This window comes from Nematolebias whitei, chromosome 16, assembly GCF_014905685.2.
Source record: "Nematolebias whitei isolate Nwh7 chromosome 16, NemWhi1, whole genome shotgun sequence".
Classification (NCBI taxonomy): Eukaryota; Metazoa; Chordata; class Actinopteri; order Cyprinodontiformes; family Rivulidae; genus Nematolebias; species Nematolebias whitei.
Window position 1 is genome coordinate 30472144 of NC_056513.1, and position 13744 is coordinate 30485887.

The 13744-nt window shown below is 39.9% G+C and overlaps 1 protein-coding gene across 1 annotated transcript in view; it reads left to right on the forward strand.

The window, feature by feature from the left end:
* Nucleotides 1-12728, forward strand: part of gab1 (GRB2-associated binding protein 1) — a gene marked incomplete in the record, with an annotated part of 80233 nt that extends 67505 nt beyond the window's left edge. The window contains 4 exon segments of the mRNA XM_037689853.1: nucleotides 2634-2727; nucleotides 5086-5209; nucleotides 11852-11980; nucleotides 12068-12728. Of these exon segments, the coding sequence (XP_037545781.1) occupies nucleotides 2634-2727; nucleotides 5086-5209; nucleotides 11852-11980; nucleotides 12068-12229 (509 nt within the window).
* Nucleotides 12729-13744: the final 1016 nt, after the last annotated feature.

Consider the following 13744-nt stretch of genomic DNA (forward strand, 5'->3'; position numbering starts at 1 on the left):
TGTTTAGAGTTAGGTCGTTGATTCAGATGGTTAGGTTAATAGCTTGTTTAGAGAACCTTTTCATGATATGCTAATTTTTTGGGACAGGCATTTTGAGTTTTCATGAGCTGTATGCCATAATCATCAGCATTAAAACAGTTAAAGACCTGAAATATTTCAGTTGGTGTGCAATGAATCTGAATTATATAAAAGTTTCATTTTTATCATTACATTATGGAAAATAATTACCTTTATCACAGTATGCTATTTTTTTGAGAAGGACCTGTATGTGCGGATCGGTGGATGGATGGATGGATGGATGGATGGATGGATGGATGGATGGATGGATGGATGGATGGATGGATGGATGGATGGATGGATGGATGGATGGATGGATGGACGGATGGATGGATGGGTGAGTGGGTAGATGGATGGGTGGATTAGTGGGTAGATGGATGGATGGGTGGATGGATGGGTGTGTAGTATGACATATGCAGGATATATTCATACATTTCACGAGTTCTTCATTTTTCTGACTGTGTAAATGTCGTGCATTGAATTTAACAGAAATGTAACGAGAGACGTTATTTATCTTTGACCCATCAAAATGAATGCGGTCATTTATTTGCAGAATCAAAGTTTAACATCAAACATTTACATTAATTTGGCAAAATATGAAAACAATAACATGGCTAGTTTCACAGGAAGTTGGAACAATACGGCGATTGTCCTCACTTTCAGCAGAACAGCAGACATCAATCACACGGCGGTGATTGAGAACTTTGCTTCAGACATTTCTAAAATATCTGTAATGATTTTAGGAGAAAGGAGAGTTTAAGATGGAAAAATGGAGATTTATCTTACAGAGAGATGTGTGAGGGAATTAATCTGTTTGACCAGAAACGTGCACGCTCCTTCAGTTCTCAGCTTGGTCACGGTACGCTTGGTCGAAGTAGAACTTTTACCTGGTTGATGATAGGTCAGGTCGGCGTGAAGTCCTTCCTTTGACTCTTTCAGCGTCTCCGTTGAGAACAGCTAAAATACTTCGAGAGTCGTGCGAGGTTATCCAAACAGAAGTTATAATTCCCAAAATCGTCTCTGGATTCTGGATTCCAATAGAAGCATCCTGGACGCCTGCGTTAGCATCCAAGAACTCTGAACTCTTTAACTCTCTCTTCAGAGAGTTAAAGTCTGGAACTCTTCTCCAGGAAAAACTTTCAAGCTCTGAAAACTCCCATGTTGAACTCACTCTCGAGAGAACTGGGAAGTTGCCACATTTAAATGGGTCGACTTCCGGGTCATTTGAGAGCTTTTTGATTGGTCGATGGACCAGAACAGAGGTGTGGTTTGTGATGTAAGGTGTTATGAAAATTCAAGGATAGAGATTAAGTTTGTTTAAAACAGACAGAAAGATTATTGGAGAAAACCAGACTTCGTGGAGTCTCTACTCCTATTATCTGCTGTAAAAGTTAAACATGACATTTCTTCTCGGTAAACTTTTTTAGTTGACCGAAACTCAAACTCTAACACACTTACAAATTTGCTCATTGAAGACAGAAAAATCAAGAAATGCCTATTACCCTGATTTCTTCTTTGAATGAGGAATAAAAATCATTACTTACTGTTTATGTAAATAAAAATGAGTAGTTCTCTTCAACCTGTAAACATTGTTTGAACTAACACAATTTGATTATCAAAACATTTGTAAAATAGTAATGATCATAGAGAATTGTCTTTTCTACTTGATTAATTCAAGAAAGAAAGTCTCAGGATGGGTCAAACTGTATTTCTGGATGCAGATCAATGAAATAACAGTTTCTGTCCATCTGGTCAGATTTGACATCAGGTTAGGTTCACTACAGGTGGATGGATGGATGGGTGTATTGATGGATGGATGATGGATGGATGGTTGAATGGGTAGATTGATAGATGTGTGGATCGGTGGATGAATGGATGGATGGATGTGTGGATCGGTGGATGAATAGATGGCTGTGTAGATCAGTGGGTGCTTGGGTGGATGGATGGATGGATGGATGGATGGATGGATGGATGGATGGAATCGTGGGTGGGTGGATGTGTGTATTGGTGGATGGATGGATGGTTGTGTGGATCGGTGAACGGATGGATGGATGGATGGATGGATGGATGGATGGATGGATGGATGATGTGTGAATCGGTGGATGAATAGATGGCTGTGTAGATCAGTGGGTGGATGGGTGGGTGGGTGTATGGATGGACAGATGTATGGGTGGGTGGGTGGATGGATGATGGATGGATGTGTTGATCGATGGGTGGGTTGGATGGATGGATGGATGTGTGTATTGGTGACTTTTTGTTGTCAAAATACTGACTGATAAAGTCTGCTACTGTTTTCATAACACAAACAGTTGGAACGTATTTATGAAATGTTAGGATAGGTTAATTTAAAGGAAACGATAAGGGGGCAGCTGTGGCTGAGTGGTTAGAGCAGTTGTCCTCCAATGAGAGATTGGAGGGTTCGATTCCACCAGCAGTCACATGCTGAAGTGTGCCTGTAGCCTCCACCCCTGCCTAATTATGAACCGTCCATCACCTGACTTTACATTGTTAGATTTGTTTACCTGGATTATTGAGCATGCATCAGGACACTGACTGCTCTGTGTTTCTTGGTTTAGGAAAACCTGCTCCGCTGGAGATCAAACCCCTACCAGAATGGGAGGAGCCCTGCGCACCTGTCCGCTCACCAGTCACACGGTCATTCACTCGAGAGTACGTATCTAAACATTCTGCTTCATTTTTCATAGTTCAGTTCAGTTCAGTAATACTTTATTAATCCCAAAGGGAAATTAAATGTAGCTAACATCTGAGGACATGTTGTCACTGCTCTGCTTTCCTTAGTTGTTTAAAGTGGGTTTACGACCTCATTATGGCCTCATATAATGAAAAATACAGTAGTCCCTCGTGTATTGTGGGGGTTTCGTCCCCCCCCCCCCCACCCGCGAAATAAGAGAAAATCTGTGAAGGAGAAACTCTATTTATTTTTTTATATATATATATATATATATATATATATATATATATATATATATTAAGGTTTTATAAACCCTTCCCACACTCTTGCAATGTTCTAAACTCTTCAACCTATGTAATTTTAACAACATATGTATATGTACTATACAGTACTGCAAAATTTTATATGAGGAACTCGTCAGCCTTGCTCTGGTTCTAGTCTGGTTCTAATCAGCTCTCTGCAGCCGTTGAACACCAGATGATTTTGGAGAGAGCTAGACCTTCTGAGAGCCAGCACAAAACCACACAGTGGTCCAGATCGAGTCCAAATAATCCAGAGAAATCCTGTCAGGATGAGCTCTGGAGAAGACACTGGACCTCCAAGCAACATCTCCCCACTGGAGAGGCTTCATGGCCCGCAAGCAGCTCTCAGGTTGACCGACGAGACTGGAAGTAGTCCTGGTCCAGTTCTGATCGGCTCTCTGCATCCACTGAGCATGAAATCACTATGAATAAGGATTTAACTTTTTAGTCTGGATCAGATCCACTTTCCCTCCATTTTTGGCAGAAAGCAGTGGCCGGAAGCACTGTTGCTTTCTGGGTAATGTACCGTATTTTCCGGCAGACACGTTGCTCCGCCCTATAAGTCTCATCAGTCCAAATATGTCTAAAAACGTGGAAAAATACATAAATATGTCACTTCGCTGTATATGTCACATTTGTTACGCCTCACCGCTGACAACCCGGAAATGTGGGCTGGTGTTGTGCCAAAACACCAATGGGCTGCCAAATGGTGGCCATGGGAGCGTGCACGGGAAGACTTTAACAAGAATTTAACAAGATTAACACTTAAAAACAATTATTTGTTTGCTCAAAATTATAGTAAATATCAATCTGTTTGCTTAATAAGTGCACTTTGATCATCAAATCAGCTGAATTTCAACAACCGTTATGTGGAAGTAAATGCGTGCGTGTGATGAGCCACTGTGCAAATTTAACAAGATAAACACCTAAACAAATTTGTTTGCTCAAAATTATAGCAAAGCTGTTTCTCAGTGTAACGTTTACTTAATAAATGCACTTTAATGCTCAAATCAGCTGCATTTTGCCGGGGCGGTGTAGCTGGTTTGACGGTTCCAAGCAGCGAGCAGAATGAAGGTGGGAAGATTATGGCAGGCTGATTGTGTCACTAAAAGCTGGTGAAGATTCTCAGTCATCCAGGACATGGTAAATAAAAAAAAGTTCAAGAAAAAACAATAAAGTCCAGTTGTTTTTGTCTTGAACGTTTTTGTATTTGTCATTATAGCCACCTTTACCTATTACATGATACAACAGTATGCCATACATCTACTACTACTCTGCTGCCATCAAGTGGCTGAAAGTCGTACTGCTAAAAAAAATTCAGTCAGAATGAATGAAAACGGTCATATCTTAGCCAAAAATTGGTTTATAAATATGGGAAAAAATCCACAAATATGTCGCTTCGGCCTATAAGTCGCAGGACATGTAAATTATGCAAAAAACTGTGACTTATAGGCTGAAAAATACAGTAGTTGTTTTTGACTGGCGTTACAGTCTAGACTTATTGAAAGAAAACTACAAAATGGCGGTGCCTGTCCGAAGTTTTTTTCTTTGTGTTAACTTTTTATTCCGTACTGTCCCAGTCACGTAATATTAAATTTGACAATCGTTGAAAAAGAGTGCGTCTGCGAAAGTTAAACCGCGAAGTAGCGAGGGACTACTGTATATTATTTTAAAAAACACGATGCGCATTGTCTTAGCTGAAATGTTCCTTTACAAGTTAAACAGACTCTTGTGAAAGCATGTCCTTTGGTAGTGAATACATTTAGTTTAACACTTCATGCACTAATGTAGTTGCTTTTTGACCAAAGTAGCGCAGATGATGATGCAAACGGGTCTGCCTCCAAGCTATATTCCATTAAAGTCAGACTGTTGTCTTATCCAAGATCGGGTCCTTCTTTTTGCACCAGTACTTCAGATAATGCCCCTTTCTGTGGCTGCAGGGTTTATAGACATGTTTTTTATGTCTGCACTTTTTCACCTAGAGAGTGTTTTCTGCTTGAAAGTTTCTTTGTAAACATTGTGCATGCTGCTCAGTCTCTCTAGGTTTCCAATGCCAGCGAGACCCCCGTCAGTGCATAGCACGGCCTCCAGCACTGACTCTGAGGAATATGCTGAGAATTATGTAGACATGGACCCTAATATACCCACAGATGAACCAGTATGTAACACACAACTGCTCTATGATCAAAGAAGTCACACAATTGTTTTTTTGATTTATTTATTTTTTTTACTACAAAGAAAACAGCGAAAATCTGATTTTTGTCCAAACTTGTTGAACGTCTAATTTGTTTTCAGAATCCTTTTTGAAGTTATTTAAATTAATTCTACAGACAGATGCACCATAAAACATCAAAGTTAGGTTAATGCTTTTGAGGGTAAATGGTTAAGTTGTGATTGATTTCGGAAACTTTTCAAGAATTTTCAGACTCCAGTCAGTTCTTCTCACTTTACATGACCTGGACATACAACTGGCTGCAGATGGACTCCTCACCACTTCAGCTCCTTCCTTGCAGTTTCCTTTCATCTTGCTGTTCTTTTTTTAATCTGTTTGTTAGATTTCAGGTATTGTGGTTTTATTTTGTCATTAAGTTCAATGAAATATGGTTTCATCCTTTTTTATCTTTCCAAACAAACAAAAAAAAAGATTAAATTGGCACTCTCCAGCTTCTTAACATATTATTTTAAGTTGACCTTACTTTCCCTGCCTGTTTGCATACGGGATTTACAATTTTCTGATTTTTCTCACTGTTAACAAATTTTTTTCAGTTGCTTTGATACAATATATTGCCTTATTGCTCTTTTAATAACTCATGCCATTTTCTTTCTTCCTAGTTTCTCATCCCTCCCTGGCTTCCTCTGGCTCTGGCTACGTTTTATTATTTCCTGCTTTTTAGTCCTAAACATCTGCTCTTTTCTCTCTTTTTTTTTTTTTGCATCTACCTCCATCTTACTTTGTGTAGAGATGAGTCCTTCTACTGCACAGTCCCCATCACCCCTGTAAAGAGGGAGGTGGAGAAACTTGACCCCATAGAGGAGGTGAGCAGGGTTGCCAGGTTAGACACAAATGGCTCGCCCTGTCAGAATGCCAGAGATTGTTTTGTTTTTTTCAGTTTGTATAATTGTTAAGTTTGACATAGACCTTAATGTGGTATTATCAGTTCTCAATACCAACTGCACGATGTGTGGGAGACGAACATTGCAGACTTTAAAAAGTTAATCACACTTTCAGTCAGCACTTTCTATTTTTGTACCATCTTAGTTCTAATCATGTCACCTTACTTGTAGTACCTGATTAACTCTACCCATAGAAGCTGTCCAGCATGTCAAATAATCACGTGATTTATGTTTGTCTGCATCGTTGAACAGTGAGTTTTCTTTGTTGTTAGTTCATCACCTTGGGGGAGTCCTGTTAAAAGTACAAAAATTTGCATTTAAATCAACAACATGGTTGTCTAGTTCTCAATAATAGACTAAATGAATCATTAGACCAAAACAAACCTGCCCTTCCATAATATCAATAAGAACAATCCACAATGTAGATCTAAGTAGTGACTGTAGTCCCTTTTTAGAGAATCTATTACTTATTTGATTTTAACAAGAACTTGACTCAAACCACTGTGCCCAGCTTAAATCAGTTTACTGTTCTTCACACTCATTGAGCATGCAAGAGGAAAATCTTCACTTGAAAACCTACTTTGAAAATTTACATTTAAAGTTAAGGAAGTCACCTCGTTTTCCCCTCATACCTTTACTGTAGCTACGAGCAGGACTTATTTTGTAAACCAAATGATGCCGGGGGGGGGGGGGGGGGGGGGTGGGGGGGTATTTGGATGGAGTCTGGGGGTCCTCCCCCAGAAATTTTTAAATAACAGAAATGCCATTTTCTGGTGTATTTTAACAGGTTGTTAAACATCTATGTTTACCAATACTTGCAAACACTTGATTCAATAACTATTATACAGAGAGCAACAAGAAATAGCCTGGCCAACAGCTCTCCTTGTGTGAATAGAGCACGCTTCGCTTCTCTCAAGCATCCTTAACACCCCCCCGATGGTTCCAAGCCCGACTCTTCTCCGCTGAATTCACTGTCCTCCTCGGTGTTGTCCTCCTCCACATGTGAACCCCCCAGACTCCTCCTCACATGTGCCTGTGGGCTCCTGCCCCGGTACGACAACCTGGTTAGCTCGGCTCTCACCCACTCCACTCCACCTTCTCCAGTACCTTTTCCATTGCCACTGCCTTCATGTGCTTCAATTCTCAGTTGTTCAGTTGTAGGCTACAATGAGAAGATTTTTTTTTAATGAAAATAAATTGGACTGCCTTTTCGACATTTTGATTGCCGTTATTTTGACAAATTGGCACCGTTGTTTTGATACATGACGCACATCACATGGTTACCCATCAAACTTTTCTCTTGTATTTTTCCATCCAGCCAGCCATCCATTATCTTTTACCTGCTTCTTCCATTTTGGGTCACGGGGGTCGCCAGTGCCCATGGCCAGCAATCACTGTGCGAGGGGCGGGGGACACCCTGGACAGGTCGCAAGTCCATCACAGAGACACATAGAGACAAACGAGACAAACAAACATTCACTCTTTCACTCACACCTAGGGACAATTTAGAGTTACCAATCAGCCTAACATGCATGTTTTTGGTCTGTGGGAGGAAACCGGAGTACGTGGAGAAAACTCATGTATGCACGGAGAGTACGTGGAGAAAACTCATGTATGCACGGAGAGAACATGCAAACTCCACCCAGAAAGGCCCCTGGACTGGGATTTGAACCGGGGGACTTGCTTACCGAGAGGCAGCTGCTCTACCAGTTGCGCCACCGTGCTGCCTCTTGTATTTTTTTATAAACAAAATTTTATTAATGACCCACTTAAACAGTAAAACTGATTTGCAGTTTAGTTGTGGTGTTTAATCATATTTACATGATTTTAATTAAATTGCCCATGACTACTTTAAGGGGCGGAGATATTTTTTAAGGGTAGAAGCGTAAATGTTTTCTTGAAATGATAGCTCTTATGTGATATTAGGAAGCTCGTAAATGGCTGTTTAAAATTTGTGTTTATGTAATATTTTCAGTTTACATATCCAATATAGGTTTTATTTGTTCAGGGAAGACAAATTTATTCATAACTTTATTATTAGTAAGCCTGAGTTACCGGATCCAAACAAACACCCTGTCAAAATAAGCGTTCCCAGATCCTGTTTTGGTATGATCTGCCTCAAATTGAGCCCTAGCTACAAGTGTTGAGTAAAAATAATCACTACATGTTTTAGCTACACATTACAATATTTATTCATATATTTACTATTATGCTTGCCTTTGTCTCTTTGTTTAGGCCTATTTGTCTACATGCACTCTTAAATGATCTTACCTATGATGTGAAAAAGATGTATCACCTTCCAAACAGTTGCAGGTTGGCATCAGTAGGTCATACGCTTCAGGGTCTCAAAACTTTTTAGTTATTTCACTATAAAATATGAAATTTTATAAAATAAGTAGCTGCAGAGGTCCATGTAAGCTAAATCTGTCAGACACTCCAGATGTGTAGACCCCAGTGTGTTCAGTAGAATCCATTTGAATAACTTTTCCTACTGGTCCTTCCCCACTAAATAACATTTTTTGATGTACAGATCCATCATTTTGTGAATGCTGATCATATGTAGAAAGTTTTCCCATGCTTTTTTTTTTTTTTTTTAAGGAATAATGTGCAAATCCAGGTCACAAACCACAAAATATGATTTTAGTGCTAACATTTGTACTTTTAATAGATATTGCTTAAAGTGATAAACTAACAACAAAGAAATCTTGCCATCTAACAAGACAAATAAACCAAATTGTGGGGTTCTTTGACATGCACTACAAGTCAAACTTGTATCAGAGTGTTGTCACAATAACACAATTCCCCTTTTCGTTCTTCTCTTCTATCAGCATGAATTATTGTAGATGTGAGGTTGCAATATTTAAATTTCAAGACAACAAAAGAAATGAAATGCCAACATTTTAAAGGCCGTAAAACAAATGGGAGCTCTTCCACTGGGATGCAACATAAATGAATATTTTGGTTTAGTACTCACATTGTGTTTCACTGATTTACAACAACCATCACTTTAGCAGCATCCCTGGACCACTTCATTTACTGTGTACCTGTACTTTTCTTACCTTTTTTCTATACATTTGTATGTATAGAAAGCTGTAACTACAAAACATCATCAGCAGTAAGTAAAGCAAATATGCCATGAACACAAAGTTCATGCTCAATAATCCATCCAGCAAAGTTAAGGGGAGTCCGAGGGGCCTCAACAAACTCGGTCTTATAAATAGCACCTTCACATAGGGTATGTTTACATGGACATAAGAACCGGATCAAATGGCTGCTTGGAATAAAAGTGTGTCATGTAAACACTCCGTTCGGGTTATTTTTTGTGTATTCGGCGCGATCCGATATAATTTGTGATCAGAATGAAACGGGTGGTTTACACCGATCCGTAACCCGATCGGTGCGCATGTAAACGCTTGATCTGTTCGTTTTTATCTGATCGTGAAAAACTGACCTGACTGCGCATGTGTGACTTTGCCATTTCCGCCTGGCTAATGCTAATAATATTAGCATGTCAGGGAAGCAAAACTGGTCGGTGAGCGACACAACATTTCTACTAGAAACTTTGAAAGAGTTCAGAATGATTTCTATTACCTGTAGCTCAGTCAGGGAGTGCAGTAATGTCTCCACCATCATTAAAACCTGTCGTGGGTCCATTTGGGGTGCTCAGGTTTGTTTACGTTCACCCCGGAAGTAGAACTTCTTCTTCGGTGGTTTTTTTTAAGGAGAGTTTACCACTCTGCGCATGTCAGTACTGCTGTTCAGAACAAAGCCCGCTGCATGCAAACGCTCGTCATGAACAGATTGTGCCCATGTAAACAATACATTTGAATTATTCAAACAGAACACATTTCAATCCGGTCAAAGAATTCTGCGCATGTAAACATAGCTATAGTGGGTCAACCAGTTTGGTGGTGATAAGATGGTTTCTGGAGTCCGCCCTCTCCCCCACCGATTCGTTTGAGGCAGTCATGTACAAAGTGGTTCATAACATCAAAGTTCATGCTCAATAATCCAGAAACCATCTGAGCACCATCAAACTGGTTGGTCCACTATGTGAAGGTGCTATTTTTAAGACTGAGTTTGTTGAGGCTCCTCGGACTAATGAAGTCTTTTGGATAAAAGACAAAACGTTTCAACAAAAAGAAACTGTCCAGAGGACCCAAAAAAGTTCAATCTGGTCCTCTGGACATTCAAAAAAACCAAAAAACAAAACAAAGCAAAAAAATCTAGAAACGTTTCGTCTCTCATCCAAGAGACTTCCTCAGTCTGAGGTGCTGTTTTCAGCTCAGTCTCTTAAATAGCACCTTCTCAGAGTGGATCAACCAGTTTGCTGCTGACAACCAAAACCAGCTGATCACATGCTCAAGAAGGACCATCAGCCTAACAATGGATCATTAGCACACTGATGGCTGTTTACTATTCACAGGGTTGAGTGATACTAGCAATCACAGCATTGTAAGAGGGGGACAGTTGAACCCGGAGGCCTCCACCCCTGTTTAATGATGGACGATTTCTTTTCACAAAGATGGCCTCCTTTACTCCTCTCTCAAACCATCGTTCCTCTCTGTCCAGGATGTGAACATCTTCATCCTTGAAAGAGTGACCGCTGGCCTGGAGATGAGTGTAGACCGCAGAGTCCTGGCCTGATGATGTTGATCTTCTGTGCTGGGCCATCCTTTTGGCCAGTGGCTGTTTAGTTTCCCCGATGTAAGACTGATCACAGCCCTCCTGACACCGAACAGCATACACAATATTACTCTGTTTGTGCCGGGGGACTGGATCTTTGGGATGAACCAGTCTTTGCCGTAATGTATTTTGGGGTTTAAAAGCCACTGGGACGTTATGTTTAGAAGATAAACGTCTCAGTTTCTCTGATACTCCCTCAACATACGGAATGACCACTGGTCTGGGTCTGGGTTCCTCCTTTTCACCTGATGGCTGACTGGAGTCCTGTTTGGGTTTCTTCTCTGCTTTCAGGAAGGCCCAGTTAGGATATCCACATTGCTCTAGAGCCTGTTTTGTGTAGGATTTCTCCTTCTGCCTGGCTCCCGAGTTAGTGGGGATGATCAGCTGGTTTTGGTTGTCAGCAGCAAACTGGTTGATCCACTCTGAGAAGGTGCTATTTAAGAGACTGAGCTGAAAACAGCACCTCAGACTGAGGAAGTCTCTTGGATGAGAGACGAAACGTTTCTATATTTTTTTTGCTTTGTTTTGCTTTTTTTTTTTTTTTGAATGTCCAGAGGACCAGATTGAACTTTTTTGGATTTTTCTACCTGGATTATTGAGCATGCATCAGGATGTCCAGAGGACCTGACTTAACTTTGCTGGATGCCATGAACAGTTTCAAAGTATCTTTTATCTTGATAAATAATTTTATGTTGCATCGTCACTTGAGCAAACCTTTATTTACCTCTGACCTGGTAAATAACAAAGTTATTGTATGTAAAAAAAAAAAAAAATTAACAGTCAACCCTATAATATACTGGATAAAGGAGTTTGCCAGTTCCTCCAGTTTTGACATGAGGTTTACACTTTAAATGTTAAAATCAACAAATTATCTTCCTACATTTAAACTTGAGTTTGAAAGAATTCTGGTTATTGTGACAACAAATTTGTTCAGTAGAGTATAAGTTTGTTTTTCATTGTTTTATGAATGGGGGAATAAACCATGTGCTGGCTCTCACAGATAATGAAACCTGCAGCACCTATGCCTACCGATGGTGGGAGTAGCCCTATGGTAAAACCAAAGGGGGACAAACAGGTGGAGTACTTGGATTTGGACCTTGAATCCGGCAAATCTACTCCACCTCGGAAGGTAGGCCTTTTATCTCCAGTGCTGTGCCTCGATTTGAGGAGTTTAAACCACAATAAATGTTTGAATGGTTGACTTTCTTGTTTCTAGATGAAAAACGCCAGAACTGACAATAACGCAGCATCAGAAGAGCGTGTGGACTACGTAGTTGTGGACCAGCAACGAACGCAGGCTCTCAAGAGCACCAGGGAGGCTTGGAGTGAAGATCGCCAATTAACAGAGATGGACACCCCCTCCAAAGTATCCAAATGAACTTGGGTTCTTGACTACCAACCCACGTTTCAACCCCCCGACCTGCTTGGCCTTTGTCAGTAGTGTAAGCACTGGATTGTGCTTTGAGGCTGTCCTGTTGTACCTCAAATACAGGAGCCAGGGGTCCAGAGCCACCTGTCTGACTTTAGCTTACACTGCTGTGGGGTCTGTGAGAGCAGGGGAGTGGGCCAGGAATAAGCTTTACACATTATGAAGGCAGTTTGAAATTATTAGACCTGTCTTCATGGAGCAGTTTGACTTAAGCAGACTTACGAACTTTGAACATTTACTGCCTCTGACACGAATAAAGGGCTGATCCGGCATTAACCTTTCTTTAAATTGTGAAGTCGCTTGGTGTTGTGTTGAGGTGTAAATGAAATCGATAACATAGTCAAAATGATTTGTCAATGTCGCACTACTAGGTAGCACAACAGGTTAACGAGAGTTTATTTTGATTTTATTTTTATTTTTTTTCAGTTTCTGCTGTTTTTATCTGGGCAAGGGTTTCAGAGGAGCGCTGATCAGTTTCACAATTTCTTTCCTTAAAAGGTTAGTTCAGATCTTATGAATTAGGATTGTGAAAAGATTTTGAACAATTATTGTCTTACCTGCTGTAGATTGCACTTTGATCAACCTTGCTTTCGAGAGAGTTTAATTTTGACTGGACTGATGAGCTAAAAGCTAGTTCAAGAACCAAAGCCCACCTCTTAAAACAACTCCAATCTCACAAACTTCATATTGGTTCATGCAAATGCCATTTTATAAGCTTTTTTTTTTAGTAAAATCAGTTTTATAATACAGCAGCAGAAATGATAATCCTGCTGGAAGTGTCTGAGGCTGCTTCACTGTTTGCCTTTGCTCATAAAAAAACATAAATAACTGTGTAGTAGGAAGTTGACAACAATGTAAAGGTTAATTCTGATACACTTCATTAAGATTATCATAATAGTTTTTGCTGGAATAATTGGGTAATGGGGGATTGATGACAAAGTTTTGTAAAATAGCATTCACATTCTATTGTTTTAGATTGAAATTGTTTTCAAATGAGCGCAATCTGCTTTGGTCTTGGTCCTGTGCAGACTAACCATGAGCTTAATCTGGTCAGAACTAGGGATGCACCGATCCACTTTTTCCACTTCCGATACCAATATCTGGTGTTTGCCGTCGGGGGGGGGTTACGCAGACATAAATGTGCTGAATTATAAATTTATTGAAAACTCTACACCAGTACAGCACACTTAAACTTAGCTTCACAAGCTTGGTCAAACATGTAAAGACAACACAACTTTAATTTGTTCAGTCAGTGCAATTATGAGTATAACATCCAATGTAAAATAAATAATTATAAAGTACTGAATCTGACAAAAACAATAGATTGACAACTTAGGTTAAACAAAAAAATTAAATTGAACAAACCTTTCAAATGTTCAGGAATTCTAAATATAATGTAAAATAAATAACAAAGGGGCTGAAATAAGAGGGAAAAAACAATAGCTTCACTAGCTTGGTTGGCAG